At 40.7% G+C, this 16,140-nt stretch overlaps 1 protein-coding gene across 1 annotated transcript in view; it reads left to right on the top strand.

The window, feature by feature from the left end:
* Positions 1-16,140, top strand: part of LOC121001948 (serine/threonine-protein kinase Sgk3) — a 135,716-nt gene that overhangs the window by 95,834 nt on the left and 23,742 nt on the right. The window contains exons 8-10 of the mRNA XM_040433222.1: positions 4,387-4,444; positions 6,977-7,060; positions 10,121-10,252. Of these exons, the coding sequence (XP_040289156.1) occupies positions 4,387-4,444; positions 6,977-7,060; positions 10,121-10,252 (274 nt within the window). The remainder of the gene's footprint in view (positions 1-4,386; positions 4,445-6,976; positions 7,061-10,120; positions 10,253-16,140) is intronic.

Here is a 16,140-nt window from a genome sequence, read left to right as displayed (position 1 = left end):
GCAGAACTAGCTATTTTGGTTTTCCAGTTTACATCAGGAAGATTGAAGTCTCCCATAATGATAACTTCCCCCTTCAATGTAATTTTAGCTATTTCCTCAACTAGTAGATCATCTAATTCTTTGACTTGGCTAGGTGGTCAATATATCACACCTACACAAGTTACCTTATGATTATCAAGCTGCGAGGTAACCGAAACTGACTCTTAATTGTTCTCGCTAACTTGTATCAAATTAGATTTTATGCTATCTTTTACATACAGGGCCACCCCTCCCCCCTTCTTGCTTTCTCTGTCTTTCCTGTATAGAGAGAACCCTGGTATTGTTATATCCCAGTCATTACTCCCATTGAACCACGTCTCAGTAACAGCCACTAAATCTATATTCTCAGATGCCATTATAGCCTCAAGTTCATTGATCTTATTCCCTAAACTGTGAGCATTTGTAGACAAGAATCTGAGCTTGTCATTTCTTAACCTTTGTGCTACTGGCATCTTCTGGCATTGTTCCGGGGGGCAGTTGGACTGCTGGATTATCACTCTTTTTGCCCCCCTTTCCTAGTTTAAATGCTCCTTAGCAAATACTTGGAACTGTTCACCAAGGACATTCGTTCCCTTGAGAGAAAGATGCAAACCACCTTTCTTGTACAGTTCTTTTCTTGGGCTCCAAGAATTTAAATAACCTTGACATTTTCTTCAACTGGGCCCGAAATAGTGGCGAACCTGTCAATATAAAGGAGAGAGGCTTCCCACCGTGGGAGTACAAACAAATCATAAACCTGGAAATCTCCCCCAGCAACAGATAGCAACCAATCAGATGTTCAGCCTGACCCGCTGTTTTTCTTCTTCGGCCAGCCACAAGGCCCAGCACAAATTGGACCAGAAAAAGGGAAGGCAGAAAAAGGGGGGAACAAATACCATTCACATGCATTAAGGTGTTATTGCCCCCATGTGTCCCCAAAGCTAGGCGCTCTGGGGGGCCCGAACATTATGAAACTGCAGAATATTCAACTGGCATTGCACATAACTGTATACAATGTAATTTCTCTCCTTGGTCTATTCAAGGACAAAGTTTGAATATTGCCTTCCATTGTCCTGTCACAATATTGCAATATTGCAACAAAAAATTTTGACAGGTCCTGAAGAAAGAACAGGAGACCGGCTGCTACGCGATCAATTGGAGGAGGTGAGTTAATTTCTTTTTTCTTTTTTAACCCTCATTGGCACTGCCCACTGCGCCACCAATGTTTATTATAATGGGGTGTTGGGGGGGGGGGCGCACTGCGCCACCAATGATTATTATTCTGGGGTGTTGGGGGGGGGGGCGCACTGCGCCACCAATGTTTATTATACTGGGGTGTATATAATGTTTATTATATTGACCTTCTACTAAGCATTCTGTATTAAAGAATGCTATTTTCCCTTATAACCATGTTAGCAACCATGCGTGAAAATCGCACCGCATCCGCACTTGCTTGTGGATGCTTGCGATTTTCACGCAGCCCCATTAACTTCTATGGGGCCTGCGTTGCGTGAAAAACGCACAATATAGAGCATGCTGCGATTTTCACGCAACGCATAAGTGATGCGTGAAAATCACCGCTCATGTGCACAGCCCCATAGAAGTAAATGGGTCCGGATTCAGTGCGGGTGCAATGCATTCACCTCACGCATTGCACCCGCGCAGAAATCTCGCCCATGTGAAAGGGGTAAGTAAAAAAAAAAACACAAACACTAAGGCTACTTTCACACTTGCGGCAGTGTGATCCGGCAAGCTGTTCCGTCGTCGGAACTGCCTGCCGGATCCGCCGATCTGGATGTGACTAAAAAGCATTTGTGAGACGCATCCAGATGCGGATCCGTCTCACAAATACATTGAAAGAACGAATCCATCTCTCCACTTGTCATGCGGACAGACGGATCCGTCTTGTATCTTTTTACACATTTTTACCGGTCTTTTCTGGTATAGAGCCCCTAGGACGGAACTCTATGCCGGAAAAGAAAAACGCTAGTGTGAAAGTACCCTAAAATAGTAAGTTTAAATCCCCCTTTTCCCAATTTTACATATAAAATATATAAACAATAAATAAATAAACATATTACATAGCGATGCGTCCGAAAAGTCCAAACTATTAAATTATTTAAAAATATCTCCTATGCGGTGAGCATTCGGCATTTTTTAGTCACCTTGTCACCCCAAAAAATAGGATAGGACTGTTCTATTATGGGCCGAACGTTTCATAAAATGCAAAATGGACGCGGCTTTTTTTGGTGTGTTTTTTTTTTTTTTTTCCGCGGTATTGAGTATCGCAATACTTTTTTATGGTGACGAAAGCGAATCAAAATTTTGGTATCGAAACAACCCTACGCCGATCTGATCGGCGTAGCGTTGTCAGGATACCAAAATTTTGATTCGGTTTCGATTTGGCGACTAAAAATTTATTTTGGCTCCTAAATTTTTTAGTTCAGGAGCCAATGGCTACTAGGTATTTTTTTTAGTCTGGAGCACTGACACCCATGACTCCATCCACATAAATGGCACGGCTGTTGAACGGGTTTCCAGCTTCAAGTTTCTGAGGACCCACATCTCTGTCCTGGTCAACGAACATCTCCAGCCTGGTCAAGAAGGCACATCAGCGCTTCTTTTTCTTGAGGACACTGACGAAAAACCACCTGTCTGCTGACATACTGGGTTACTTCTATCGCTGTGTGATAGAGAGCATCCTGACCAACTGTGTCACAGATTGGTATGGGAATTGCTCTGTTGCTGACCGCAAGGCACTGCAGCGGGTGGTGAAAACTGCACAACGCATCACAGGGACTCCACTTCCTGCCATTAAAGCTTTTCACAAGAAGAGATGTCTATGCATGCATCATTCTTAGGGACTCCTCTCATCCTGCCAATAAACTCTTCCAGCTCCTCCCCTCCAGAAGGACCCTTCAGACTAAAACCAGCAGGTTTAGCAACAGCTTCTTCCCCACAGCTGTCACCCTTCTGAACTCAGTCCCCCGCTGAACCTTCCCATCCACACTCACTTAACCCTCTACAGTCGTCCTCCCCTCCATCCCTCCATGATCACTGGATCATGTCATTCATTCTCAACATTTACTGTAAGATCACATTGTTTACTGCTATAGTTTGTGACACTTGCTATAGTTGGGATACTTGTTCATGAAGTTGAATCAATCAATCAAAAATACATTAAATTGCTTAAAACCAAAATGTCATGGTATTGCATACATTTTCTTTTAATGATTGCAGGGGAATTTACCTAATAAAAGTACTTATACAAGCTGTATATTAAGTCCGAGATTTGTAAAAAGGCCAAAAAGGTTAAGGCTTAGGGCTCTAGCTGCTATAGTAAGAGATTGTAATAATGAAAGAATAAAGGCAAATTTGTATTTATTCAGTCATTCTTATTTATAGTTTGTTACTTTCCAAGTTGCGTAACGTGGAGAAATGCCTGCCATCATAATAAAACATGTAAATTATGTTTCCCAGGTCATTAAAAAACTAAAAAATATGGTAACCGTTATTTAATATAGATGGGACCTAGACTTTAGCAGCACTGTGGGATGGGTGGGCACATATAACTGCAATCTGAGCCCGAGTTATAAATGATCTGAACAGCTAGCTGACCATATGTGAGTGACTCTGTGAAATAGCCCTCATCGCATGTGTACACAATGTACCAGCAGGACTCTGTTGCATCACATACATCTGGACTGTGGCGTTTCATCCTCTCTATAAGGAAATTTTGTGTGTCATGCAATATGTGTTGCAAATGCAAGAGTTGAATGTAAATGATAAGAACCAGGGACATTAAGCAATTGAGCAAACAAGCTTCTAGCAGATGTTGTAAATGAATTAAAGGAGTTTTTCTGGAGTAACATATTGATGACATATTGTCAGGATAGGTCATCAGTATCTGTTCAGTGGAGGTCTCGTGGCACCCTGACGATCAGCTGTTTAAAGAGGTGCTCGAGTGCCGCAGCCTCTTCCTAGGCAAGTGACATCAGGTTCAGCGGTCACATGCCTAATGTGCAGCTCGGTCCAATTAAGTGAATGGGCCTAGGTTGCAATACCAAGTACAGCCACTATACAGTTTATGGCGCTGTGCTGTGAGGAGGCTACAGCTGATCGTTTGGGGTGCTGTGAGTGGGAACCCTAACAATCAGATTTTGATCTACCCTTAGGGTAGATCATTAATATTGTACTCGAAAGACTTGTTTGGGATTAACGTATGTCTATCCTAAGAGTAACAATAAAAAGGAAATAATAGAAGAGCAGCCTAGACTAGGCGTTCTCTTCTATGCTTTCATATAAAGTGTGGTAATGTTCCTGTCATATTACAATTACTGACCGTGGAATGTTCTTTTCCCCCAACAGTGCCAAACCTTCAGACTTTGAATACCTCAGACTGATTGGCAAAGGAAGCTTTGGCAAGGTGAGAATGTTTCCCAGATACGTATACATTCTATATGGGGTTTTACTGATGGGAACAAAAACAAATATATCACTGTGAAAAAGGGCTAACATATTAAAACGTAACTTTTATTTATTAATAATAAAAGAAATTCTGACTTTACGTACAATAATATATACATCAATAATGGGATGTTCTCTACCTAATCGGGAGGATATATAATACTAGTAAGGGTAATGGTTGTCACAAGTGTGACTACTCACGATTTGCAGTATCAATGTGGAGATATCCCTTTGGCAGTTTCGCCTATCCAATTTTCCAAGATTGTAGTGTGTCCAACAAGGGGCACATAGATTTGATCCAAAAAAGGATTTAGTGCTATAGGGATATAATAGTAATGGAGGACCGCTATAAGGCAAAAGGTATGAGGCACTATCCCTAGCGTGCCAGTTGCTCCTGCCTAAAAGCGGAATAATCGCCCTGAAAGAGGCGGCCCCACTTATTGGGGACTTATCCTACTTTTGATATCCCTCCCTAGTATGGAAGTCCCAAGAAGATTAAAACATCCCAAAAAAAGATAAACAAAAAATTAAGTACACGTCCCAATGCGTTTCCCCCCATACAGTTGATGATAGGTTAATCAGGGGACCTCTCCTAAGGCTACTGTCACACTAGCGTTAGAGGAATCCGGCAGGCAGTACCGTTGCTGGAACTGCCTGCCGGATCCGGAAATTCGTGTGCAAACGGATATGTTTGTTTTCCAGATCCGGATCCGTTTGACTTATGCATTGAAATACTGGAACTTTTTTTCCGGTGTCATCCGGGATAACGGATCTGACGATGCAGCAATTTACGGAACATTTGGTACCGGATCCAACATTAATACATTTCAATGGAAATTAATCCGGAAAGTGCGGTAGTGTTCCGGGATTTTGTCCGGACGGAACAGAAGACATTCTGATGCATACTGAACGGATTGCTTTCCATTCAGAATACTTGGGGACAAAACTGATGCGTTTTTTTTTTTCCGGTATTGAGACCCTCTACCGGATTTCATTACTGGAAAAGAATTACGCTAGTGTGAAAGTATCCTAAAGTAAGCGTATTAGCTTCTAAACTGAGTGCGGTAGCTCCATCGGTTGTAGCCAGACAGTCCCAGCTCTCGTCAGACAGTCCCAGCTGCCATACATAAAAGTTAGAAAAATAGTGCAACAATAAAGAAATTTTCATATGTGCCAGAAGAGATCATTCTGCATGAATCACTAGAGGTGGGTTTACACAGCCCATATTGGACCTATTATCTGGAATGAACCTTTTTACGAAATGGTCATTCATCAGGTGAAATGATTGTTGGTTCAGACACCTCAGTCATCATTTCTGGGTAGCAGATCCTGCTGATTAAACAGCACTCTGCTGTCCAGAAAAAAGGTATCTGTATGGGGACGATTAATAGCAGCAGCCATCGCTCATCCCCATACATTGGAAGTGATTGCTGTAAATGCAGCTCTTCACCTCCTCTAATAAGCAGGCAGTTGTTGGGAAGGAACGCTTCCTTCTCAACATTTGCATGCTCCATTGGGCCATGTAAACCCGATTTAAGGGTCCGAGGTCCATTCTTCTTGCATGGAGCTCCAATGCCCGATTTGCTTGCAGTACTAAAAAGATGTGGGGGCTGAGCATGCATGGTTATAACCACAGAGAAGGAGATTAGCAGTTGTCAGGCAGCTCTGGCTGCTGTTTTCTTCCATTTGAGTAAATAATTGTTAAAATCCAACATGCTAAACTTTTGTTTTCCCCAAAAATCAGGCACCAGAGAATAGTTGTCAGCTTCTGCCGGCAATTGTGGGATCTGCTGATTTATTTCATTTATATGTTCAGTATTAGAAAAATGTGTCTTCTTTATTCCACAAACAGCGCCACACATTGGTTGTGTCTGCTATTGCAGATTAGATGAATTAAAGGGGTTATCCCTGGCACCCGCGTTGCTTCTGATGCCCGCACTGCATCTTTCAGTCGCATGAATCCGGGGGGGAGGGGAGCCAATAGCACGCCGTGACGCAAGGGAGACTCGTCCCCGTCGTGGCCTGCTATTGGTTGCACCCTTCGCCCGATATTTTGTTGATCCGTGCGATGCCGAGATGCAGCAGCAACCATGTGGGCATCAGGAGTGAGGTAAGTACAATCTGTGTGAGGGGCCCAGGCATTTTTTGGGATGGATAACCCCTTTAAGGAGAATGTGGCTGAGCAGCATTATTACCCGCAATCTGTAGACAGATGTGTAAGAAAGCAGCCATTTTTACAATCGTGTACAGCCGCTTTAAGTTAGCCAGGTATAATATGATACTGCTACTGGAAGTGTCTGCCAAATGTATTGCCAGGGGCATTTATTACATTTGGTCTTAAATTTTGCAGTGCATCTCACCACTGCTACATATGAATGAATCAGGCGTTACTGGTGGTTCACTATACCAGCGAGGGTGCATTTTATATTCCACTACATTACATCAGCATTTATGTCAGCAAAACATCATTTAACCTGCCGTTTATTTCTAGGTCATCCTGACTAGAGGGAAACATGACGGCAGCTATTATGCAGTGAAGATTTTACAAAAGAAAGTTATTCTCAACAAGAAAGAGGTAATTGTGTTAATCAAGGAGTTCGAGAGTAAACTTATGTGTTAAATCTGAACAATGGAAACCAAATTGCGCAGTAAGATGTCTCATGAATCTTCCACAATTTACAAAATGATGTAAGGAAGATGTATAGAAAACAGACCAGTAGCTGCTGTACTTGCAGTTATCCTCCATGGACGGACCGGACATAGAACCTACAGGTAAATTTCCCAGTGGTTCGATGCCCAAGGGGCCACTTGAGCCCTCCTGAATCTGCCGAGTGCGTAACATTCTGACATTTTCAGCCTTCATTAACAATAGGAGCATCAGGTACTTATATACTCAGCCGAGTATGACAAGTGCCCTCCTCAGTTCAACTGTATCACCATTATCAAGAGTGATCAAGTGATATAGGTAAATACTGCAGCGGTCTCAGGGGCCCCACAGTTCACCCTCATAGAAAACAGGACACTGACATCTAAACAGAGGACACAGGGAGGCAGACATCTCAGGACTCTAGCTTGCACTTCAGATAGTATGGTTGATCTCAGTTACTTGTGTTTGCCCCATCTTTAATTTTGGATGGGCCACTGTTAGGTTTTTCTTCAGGGCCACTTTAAGTTGCCAGTCTGCCCCTGCTGCAAACTACCATCTGCAAGAATTAAGAAGTAACCAGCATCTGTTATCTAAGAAACAGGTCCTGCACACAGAAATCCTTGAAGATCTAAGTTCACATGCACACCTGTACCCAAGAGCTGTTAGTGGCTACATTAAGTTAACCGCTTCACGTCCGCCCATAGACTATAAACGTCCTATGGGTGGACGTCTATTTCTGACAGCACGTTTTAGAACGTCCTGTCAGAAATAGCAGCTGCACGCTAATCGTGCAGCTGCTGATCGGGTTGCCCGCTGTCAGTGACAGCAGGGCAACCCTAAGACAAGGCAGGGACAGTTCCCAGGTGTCCCTGCCTTCACGATCGCTGCAGACACAGCGCTCACCGAGCGCTGTGTCTGCAGAGAAGGAAGCGCTGTGCGCTTCCTGTTCCGGCCCGGCGGTCATGTGACCGCCGGGACCGGAGTGTGCAGGAGCTGTGTGAGGTCTCTCAGAGACCTCGATCAGCCCTGCTCTGAGGCTGTACAGCGCAGGATTGCTGCTGTACAGCCTCTATAGGGGTGCATTTGTCCTGTAACTGGGGCTACTATGTCAGCCCCAGTTACAGGAGAAATCAACAGTGAAAAAAAAAAGAAAAAGGGAAGCAAATGTCCCCCAGAGGTCTTGTATGACCTTATGGGGGACGAAAAGTGTAAAAAAAAATTAAAATAAAGGGTTGAAAAAATAAAATAAAATAAAGTTTCACATGTAAAAAAAAAAAAAAGTTCCCAAGTAAGGAATAAAAAAAAAAAATTAAAAATAGAAAAAATAAAATAAAATAGACATATTTGGTATTGCCGCGTCCGTAAAAACCAGCTCTATAAAAATATCACATGACCTAACCCCTCGGGTGAACACCGTAAAAAAATAAATAAAAAAAATGTGTCAAAACAAGCAATTTTTGTCACCTTGCATCACAAAAGGTGCAACACCAAGTGATCAAAAATGCGTATGTCCCACAAAATAGTACCAATAAAACCGTCACCTCATCCCGCAAAAAATGAGCCCCTACATAAGAAAATCTCTCAAAAAATAAAAAAACTATAGCTCTCAGAACATGGACACATTAAAACATAATTTTTTGGTTTCAAAAATGCTATTATTGTGTAAAACTTTAATAAATGAGAAAAAGTATACATATTAGGTATCGCCACGTCCGTAACAATCTGCTCTATAAAAATGTCACTTGACCGAACCCCTCAGGTGAACGCTGTAAAAATAAATAAATAGAAACTGTGCTAAAACAACCAATTTTTTGGTCACCTTGCCCCATAAAGTGTTATAATGAATGATCAAAAAATCATATGTACCCAAAAATAGTACTAATAAAACTGGCACCTTATCCCCTAGTTTCCAAAATGGGGTCACTTCTTGGGAGTTTCTACTGTAAGGGTGCATCAGGGGGCTTCAAATAGGACATGGCATCTAAAAACCATGTGGAGTTCCTTTTCTTCTGCGCCCTGCCGTGTGCCCATACAGCAGTTTATGACCACATGTGGGGTGTTTCTGTAAACCGCAGAATCTGGGTAATAAATATTGAGTTTTGTTTGGCTGTTAACCATCGATGTGTTAAAGAAAAAAATTGATTAAAATGGAAAATCTGCCAAAAAAGTGAAATTTAAAAATTTGATCTCCATTTTCCTTTAATTCTTGTGGAACGCCTAAAGGGTTAACAAAGTTTGTAAAATCGGTTTTGAATACCTTGAGGGGTGTAGTTTCTACAATGGGGTCATTTATGGGGGTATCCACTATGTAGGCCCCACAAAGTGACTTCATACCTGAACTGGTCCTTAAAAAGTGGGTTTTGGCAATTTTCTTAAAAATTTGAAGAATTGCTTCTAAACTTCTAAGCCTTCTAACGTCCTAAAAAAATAAAATGACATTTCCAAAATGATGCCAACATAAAGTAGACATATGGGGAATGTTAAATAATAAATATTTTATGAGGTATCACTTTCTGTTTTAAAAGCAGAGAAATTGAAATTTAGAAAATTGCGAATTTTTCAAATTTTTGGGTAAATTTGGGATTTTTTCATAAATAAAGGTGAAATATTTTGACTCAAATTTATGACTATCATGAAGTACAATGTGTCACGAGAAAACAATCTCTGAATGACTTGGATAAATAAAGGCGTTCCAAAGTTATTACCACATAAAGTGAGATATGTCAGTTTTGCAAAATTTGGCCTGGTCAGGAAGGGGGCAAATGGCCCAGATGGCAAGTGGTTAAAAAATGCAAAACTCTAAAATGAAAATAACACACCGTTGTAAGGGTTAATGGACAAACAACTTCTCCAATAAGTCAATAAGGGCAGAAAGTTTAGCTTTTCATGCATCTGGTAAACAAAGAGTTAATCTGGTTTTGTCAGTAAGCAATAAAACGATAACATTTAATGCATTTGTCATATTTTTTCTTTTTCTTTTTTTCGTAGCAAAAGCACATTATGGCTGAGCGAAATGTGCTGCTGAAAAATGTAAAGCATCCATTTTTGGTGCATCTCCATTACTCATTCCAAACCTCAGATAAACTCTTCTTTGTTCTGGATTTCATCAATGGTGGAGAGGTAAGAACTTGACATGGCCTTTGGCATTTCTCTGTAAAGCAGGGGTCCTCACCCAGTGACTTATGGGCCACATGCAGCTCACCACTTCCATCTATGTGACTTGTAATAGGACCCCTGAGTTATGGACCCATGTACGGATTACAATACAACCCTTTCATTGTCAATATCTGAAAACCAGAACAATGTCGATTTCGATTGTGTAATACTGGTGTGTCAAATTTCACACTGAAGTTGTTATCTGCAATGAAGATATTTGGAATGTCGTGATTTCATGTTTCCATGTGTGTAATTTTTCTCTTAAACATATAATTGAAGGTTGAATATGGTTCACAAGGTACAAAAGGTTCGGGATCTCTCCCCTAAAGTGAATCAACGGACATCATAAGGAAGTACAAATCTTTCTATTCCCTTTTACAGTGGCCATCGATCGGGTCAATTATCAGGAAGGATAGTTACTAGGAACACTCCTTCCTGATAACAGCCCTGTGTATAGTTTCCGCTGAAGAACGAGCAAAGATTCATTCATTGGGTGAAAGTGTAGTTGATGAGGCACCCAAATTCAGCGATCGCTCACCCTCATACAGCAGAGCTGATTGATTCTTGAAAACGCCACTCTTACCTCAATCAGTTTGTTCCCAATAATTGCCAGGTCAATCATCCCATGTAAATTTGCTACAAATTGTATTCAACTATGTCTACATTTGGCTAAATACACTTTCAATAGCTACCGGTTAATGTTCCTTCTACCGACAGCTATTCCTCCCGAACTCCCCATATACATGAACGCTTAGATTAGTTAAGCATGCGTGTATTCTCGGCAGTTGCCAGATTCTTCTGGTGGTGGCTTATCTCCCTTGAGAACAAGGGATCAGGCCTACTAAAATTCATCTGGTCTTTGCTCCCTCTGACATATGCTGAATGAATGTTGGCTAAATCTTCAATGGTCGGCTTATGCTGCTAAATTTGCAGGCTATAAACAAAAATAATAGTGGCTCTCCCGTTTTGGTTTCTGGATATAGGTGTAGAGTAATATTACAATAATGTTAACAGGCACTCAATCACCAGGAACTGTACCGAAAACTGATATTTATTGTAACACAATATAAATAAAATCAATATAAGCAACAAAATGCAGACATTTAAATATATATATATATATATACATTTGTATAAAAATAAATAAAATAAAAATAAAAAATATATACACAGAAATCTGTTATGTGTTCTGCTGTCTACCTCAGTAATGGGCAGTGGACTGCTGATGGCTCAGAACTATGACTGAGGAAGACAGGGACACAACTTGATCAATGTGTGCAATATAGGTGATCCAAAAAGGGGAAGCTCAATATGATCTTAATATGTCTATTACATCCAATAATCACGTGAATCCAATTGAAAAAGTCCTTTTTATATCCAGAAAAAAATCAATGTTTATTCATTGCAAGCAACTGTAAAGAATATCAATTCATCATGATTCCATTTCATGCTCTAATTGGTGTCCATGATTGTATACAGTAATTATTAATTTAATCCCGATGTCATATGCAATTTGAATTATGAATCAATGCTCATAATAGATAATTATATCCTTCAGGGTGTAAATTATAATTTAATTAGTCCAATTTCATTTATAAATCAATGCACATGATTATCAACATAAAAAGGTAACTTGATCTAGATATTATTAATCAGTGTTTATAATTCATGATGTATATATATTATGTTCCTTATCAGATGTGGATGAGAGTAAAGTTAAAAGCTTAAGCAATTGTTGTCACTGTGCTTTGGCTATTTGTTTAAATAATGTGACTTTCTTTCTTGCAAATGGTTAAATTTTACCACTTTGTTGGCTTCTCTGGGTAGGTCTTATGTTCGAGCAGTGTATTACTCCTAGATCAAACCTCCCAATTCCCCGTATCACAGCCGGTGAATCCCCTGTAAATTACTGCTTGAACGTAAGACCTACTCCAGAGAAGCCAACAATGTGGTAAAATTTAGCCATTTACAAGAAAGAAAGTCACATTATTTATACAAAGAGCCAAAGCACAGTGACAACAATTGCTTAAGCTTTTAACTTTACTCTCATCCACATCTGATAAGGAACATAATATATATACATCATGAATTATAAACACTGATTAATAATATCTGGATCAAGTTACCTTTTTATGTTGATAATCATGTGCATTGATTTATAAATGAAATTGGACTAATTAAATTATAATTTACACCCTGAAGGATATAATTATCTATTATGAGCATTGATTCATAATTCAAATTGCATATGACATCGGGATTAAATTAATAATTACTGTATACAATCATGGACACCAATTAGAGCATGAAATGGAATCATGATGAATTGATATTATTTACAGTTGCTTGCAATGAATAAACATTGATTTTCTTCTGGATATAAAATACTTTTTAATTGGATTCACGTGATTATTGGATGTAATAGAAATATTAGGATCATATTGAGCTTCCCCTTTTTGGATCACCTATAGTATACACATTGATCAAGTTATGTCCCTGTCTTCCTCAGTCATAGTTCTGAGCCATCAGCAGTCCGCTGCCCATTACTGAGGTAGACAGCAGAACACAACTGATTTCTGTGTATATATCTTTTATTTTATTTTATTTTATTTTATTATTTTATTTTTTATACAAATGTCTATATATATTTCAATGTCTGTATATTGTTGCTTATATTGATTTGATTTATATTGTGTTACAATAAATATCAGTTTTCGTTACAGTTCCTGGTAATTGAGTGCCTGTTAACATTATTGTACATTTGCAGGTTAGTCTAATGTACAGTATATGGCCACCTTTATTTATATTATTGCCTGGGTGACAACCATTGCGTCTACCACATGGATGTCACCCAGCTTCCTCAAACTCTTAAAAAGTAAGTCTGTCCATAATGAAGATACTTTAAGATGTCGCCAAACTTTCCCAGTAACTTACAGTAAATGAATAACAACTTAAACAAAATACATCTCATTGAATTACAGGTAATTATTTCATTTATAGGGCTACATACAGATTGGATACAGTGATTTGGTAAATGCCATGCATTGTTATAAGGGAGGACGAAACTGGATGTAAAATTTCACTTCCTCAGATGACTTCCTTTTTGATACTGTAGTAATCTCTTTCAGTTCTAGGAAGTGCGGAAGTATGTGCCACAGAGTTGTGCAATAACTGTTTTTGTGTCTAGTGCATGGCACTGCTCCGGATGTTTCTTCATCTGCCATTAAAGGGATTATCCCATGATTGATGTGAAAAGGAAAATCTGATATTTTATAGTACATGACAGTCTCTTTCTAACAAAGCCATTACCAGACCTGTACTTCACATGGATTCAAAGATCTCCTCAATCATTGCTCCAATTGTTCTGCTAAAATGTACTTAAAGGGTTTCTGTCAGGGGAAAAATTATGTAGCTGACTGACATTAGCGATGTGCTAATGTCAGCAGTACATAGCAGTGTGTTTGTTAAGTCCCTGCCTGCCGCCGTTCTCTTAAAAAACAGACTTTTATAATATGCTAATGAAGCCTCTAGGTGCTATGAGGGCGTTGCTGCTACAGCACCTAGAGGCTCGGTGTACTCGCCTTTTTGCACGTCCACTTGATTGACGTCCTTCTTCTCCGCATCGTCCTCATAATCCCGCGCCTGCGCCGTTCCATTTAGTATTCGGCGCAGTGAGTGAAGGACGCTCAGCTGCTGCCAGCTTCCTCGCTGCGCCTGCGCCGATTACGCCACAGGCCTCCTCGGCAGGCCTGCCTGGCAGCAGCCGAGCGTCCTTCACTCACTGCGCCTGCGCCGAATACTAAACGGAACGGCGCAGGAGCGGGCTTATGAGGACTATGTGGAGAAGGACGTCAATCAAGTGGACGTGGGCGTGCAAAAAGGCGAATACACCAAGCCTCTAGGTGCTGCAGCAGTAACGCACTTATAGCACCTAGAGGCTTCATTAGCATATTATAAAAGTCTGTTTTTTAAGAGAACGGCGGCAGGCAGGGACTTAACAAACATACATTAGCACATCGCTAATGTCAGTCAGCTACATAACTATTTTTCCTATGACAGAAACCCTTTAAGGCTAGAAGCTCAGGGAGCATGTCCTTTCTGCTGCAGCTCTTTCCCTGTAACTGCCACAGCCTCTAATATAAGATATGGCTGGTGGCAGTTACGATTTAAACGGAGCGCAGGTGACTACGTCAGTGAAGTGGACAAGAAAAAAGGAAAAGAACAAATAGCAGGTGGCATTATACAAATACATTGTATTGAAGAGCTCAGTGAATTTTAAATTACATGCAATTACAAAAGTATTCAGATCCAAGTGCTGGTTTAAGTAATGTAGAATATTTGTTGTGGCACAACCCTTTATCCCTGCTGTAACTCTAAAGGCATAGCCACCCAAAGCTAAGGTTAGCGATAGCCTCCTAGAATATAAGGGGGCTTACAATGTTAGATATACAGACACTAAATTCATTTAGTCTCCTTTTACATTATATGTTACAGCTAAGTATAGGAGTTGTTTTCATTAGTCTGAGCCTTCTTATGGAACCTGAGCCTAGAAAGTGCCTAAAATTAATAAAATCATTAAGAAAATGCCCAAGGGTATATATATTTAAGTAAAAATAAAAAAATAAACAAAATTGGTATTGTCGCATCCATATGTTTCAAATGATTTTATTTATCCTGCACAGTGAATGTTGTCAGAAAAAAAGGTAAAAAAAGAACTTGCTTTTCAAAACATGGAAAGTTAAAACAATACAAAAAGTCATGTGTAACCCAAAATAGTACCAATTAAAACTATAAATCCCATAAAAAAACTGCAAAAAATCCTCCTTCCTACCAGCAATGAAAAAAGGAAAATATTATGGCTCTTGGAATGTGCCAACACTAAGCAAAAAAGTGTTCTACAAAAGTAGTAAAACATAAAAAATATAAATTTGGTAATAAGGTTAGGATAGGTCATCAATATCAGATCAGTGGTCGCCTGACACCTGGCACCCCCAGGATCAGCTAATTGCATTGTTGCCGTTTTAGGGCTCTTTCACACTTGCGTTCTTTTCTTCCGGCATAGAGTTCCGTCGTCGGGGCTCTATGCCGGAAGAATCCTGATCAGTTTTATTCTAATGCATTCTGAATGGAGAGAAATCCATTCAGGATGCATCAGGATGTCTTCAGTTCCGGAACGGAACGTTTTTTGGCCGGAGAAAATACCGCAGCATGCTGCGCTTTTTGCTCCGGCCAAAAATCCGGAACACTTGCCGCAAGGCAGGATCCGGAATTAATGCCCATTGAAAGGCATTGATCCGGATCCGGCCTTAAGCTAAACGTCGTTTTGGCGCATTGCCGGACCCGACATTTAGCTTTTTCAGAGTGGTTACCATGGCTGCCGGGACGCTAAAGTCCTGGCAGCCATGGTAAAGTGTAGCGGGGAGCGGGGAAGCAGCATACTTACCGTCCGTGCAGCTCCCCGGGCGCTCCAGAGTGACGTCAGGGCTCCCCAAGCGCATGGATCACGTGATCACATGGACACGTCATCCATGCGCATGGGGCGCTCTGACGTCATTCTGGAGCGCCCCGGGAGCCGCACGGACTGTAAGTATACTGCTCCTCCGCTCCCCGCTCCTACTATGGCAACCAGGACTGCCATAGTAACACTGAAAGCATTTTGAAGACGGCTCCGTCTTCAAATGCTTTCAGTTCACTTGCGTTTTTCCGGATCCGGCGGGCACCTCCGGCAACGGAAGTGCACGCCGGATCCCAACAACGCAAGTGTGAAAGAGGCCTTAGATCTGAGACCGATAACTGAGCCAGAAGCACAGCTTTTTTTTTCACTCCTGCACTGATGACTAGGGATGAGCGAA

Source organism: Bufo bufo, chromosome 5, assembly GCF_905171765.1.
Source record: "Bufo bufo chromosome 5, aBufBuf1.1, whole genome shotgun sequence".
Lineage (NCBI taxonomy): Eukaryota > Metazoa > Chordata > Amphibia > Anura > Bufonidae > Bufo > Bufo bufo.
Note: the sequence above shows the minus strand (reverse complement) of the source record. Positions and strands in the feature narration are given on the sequence as shown.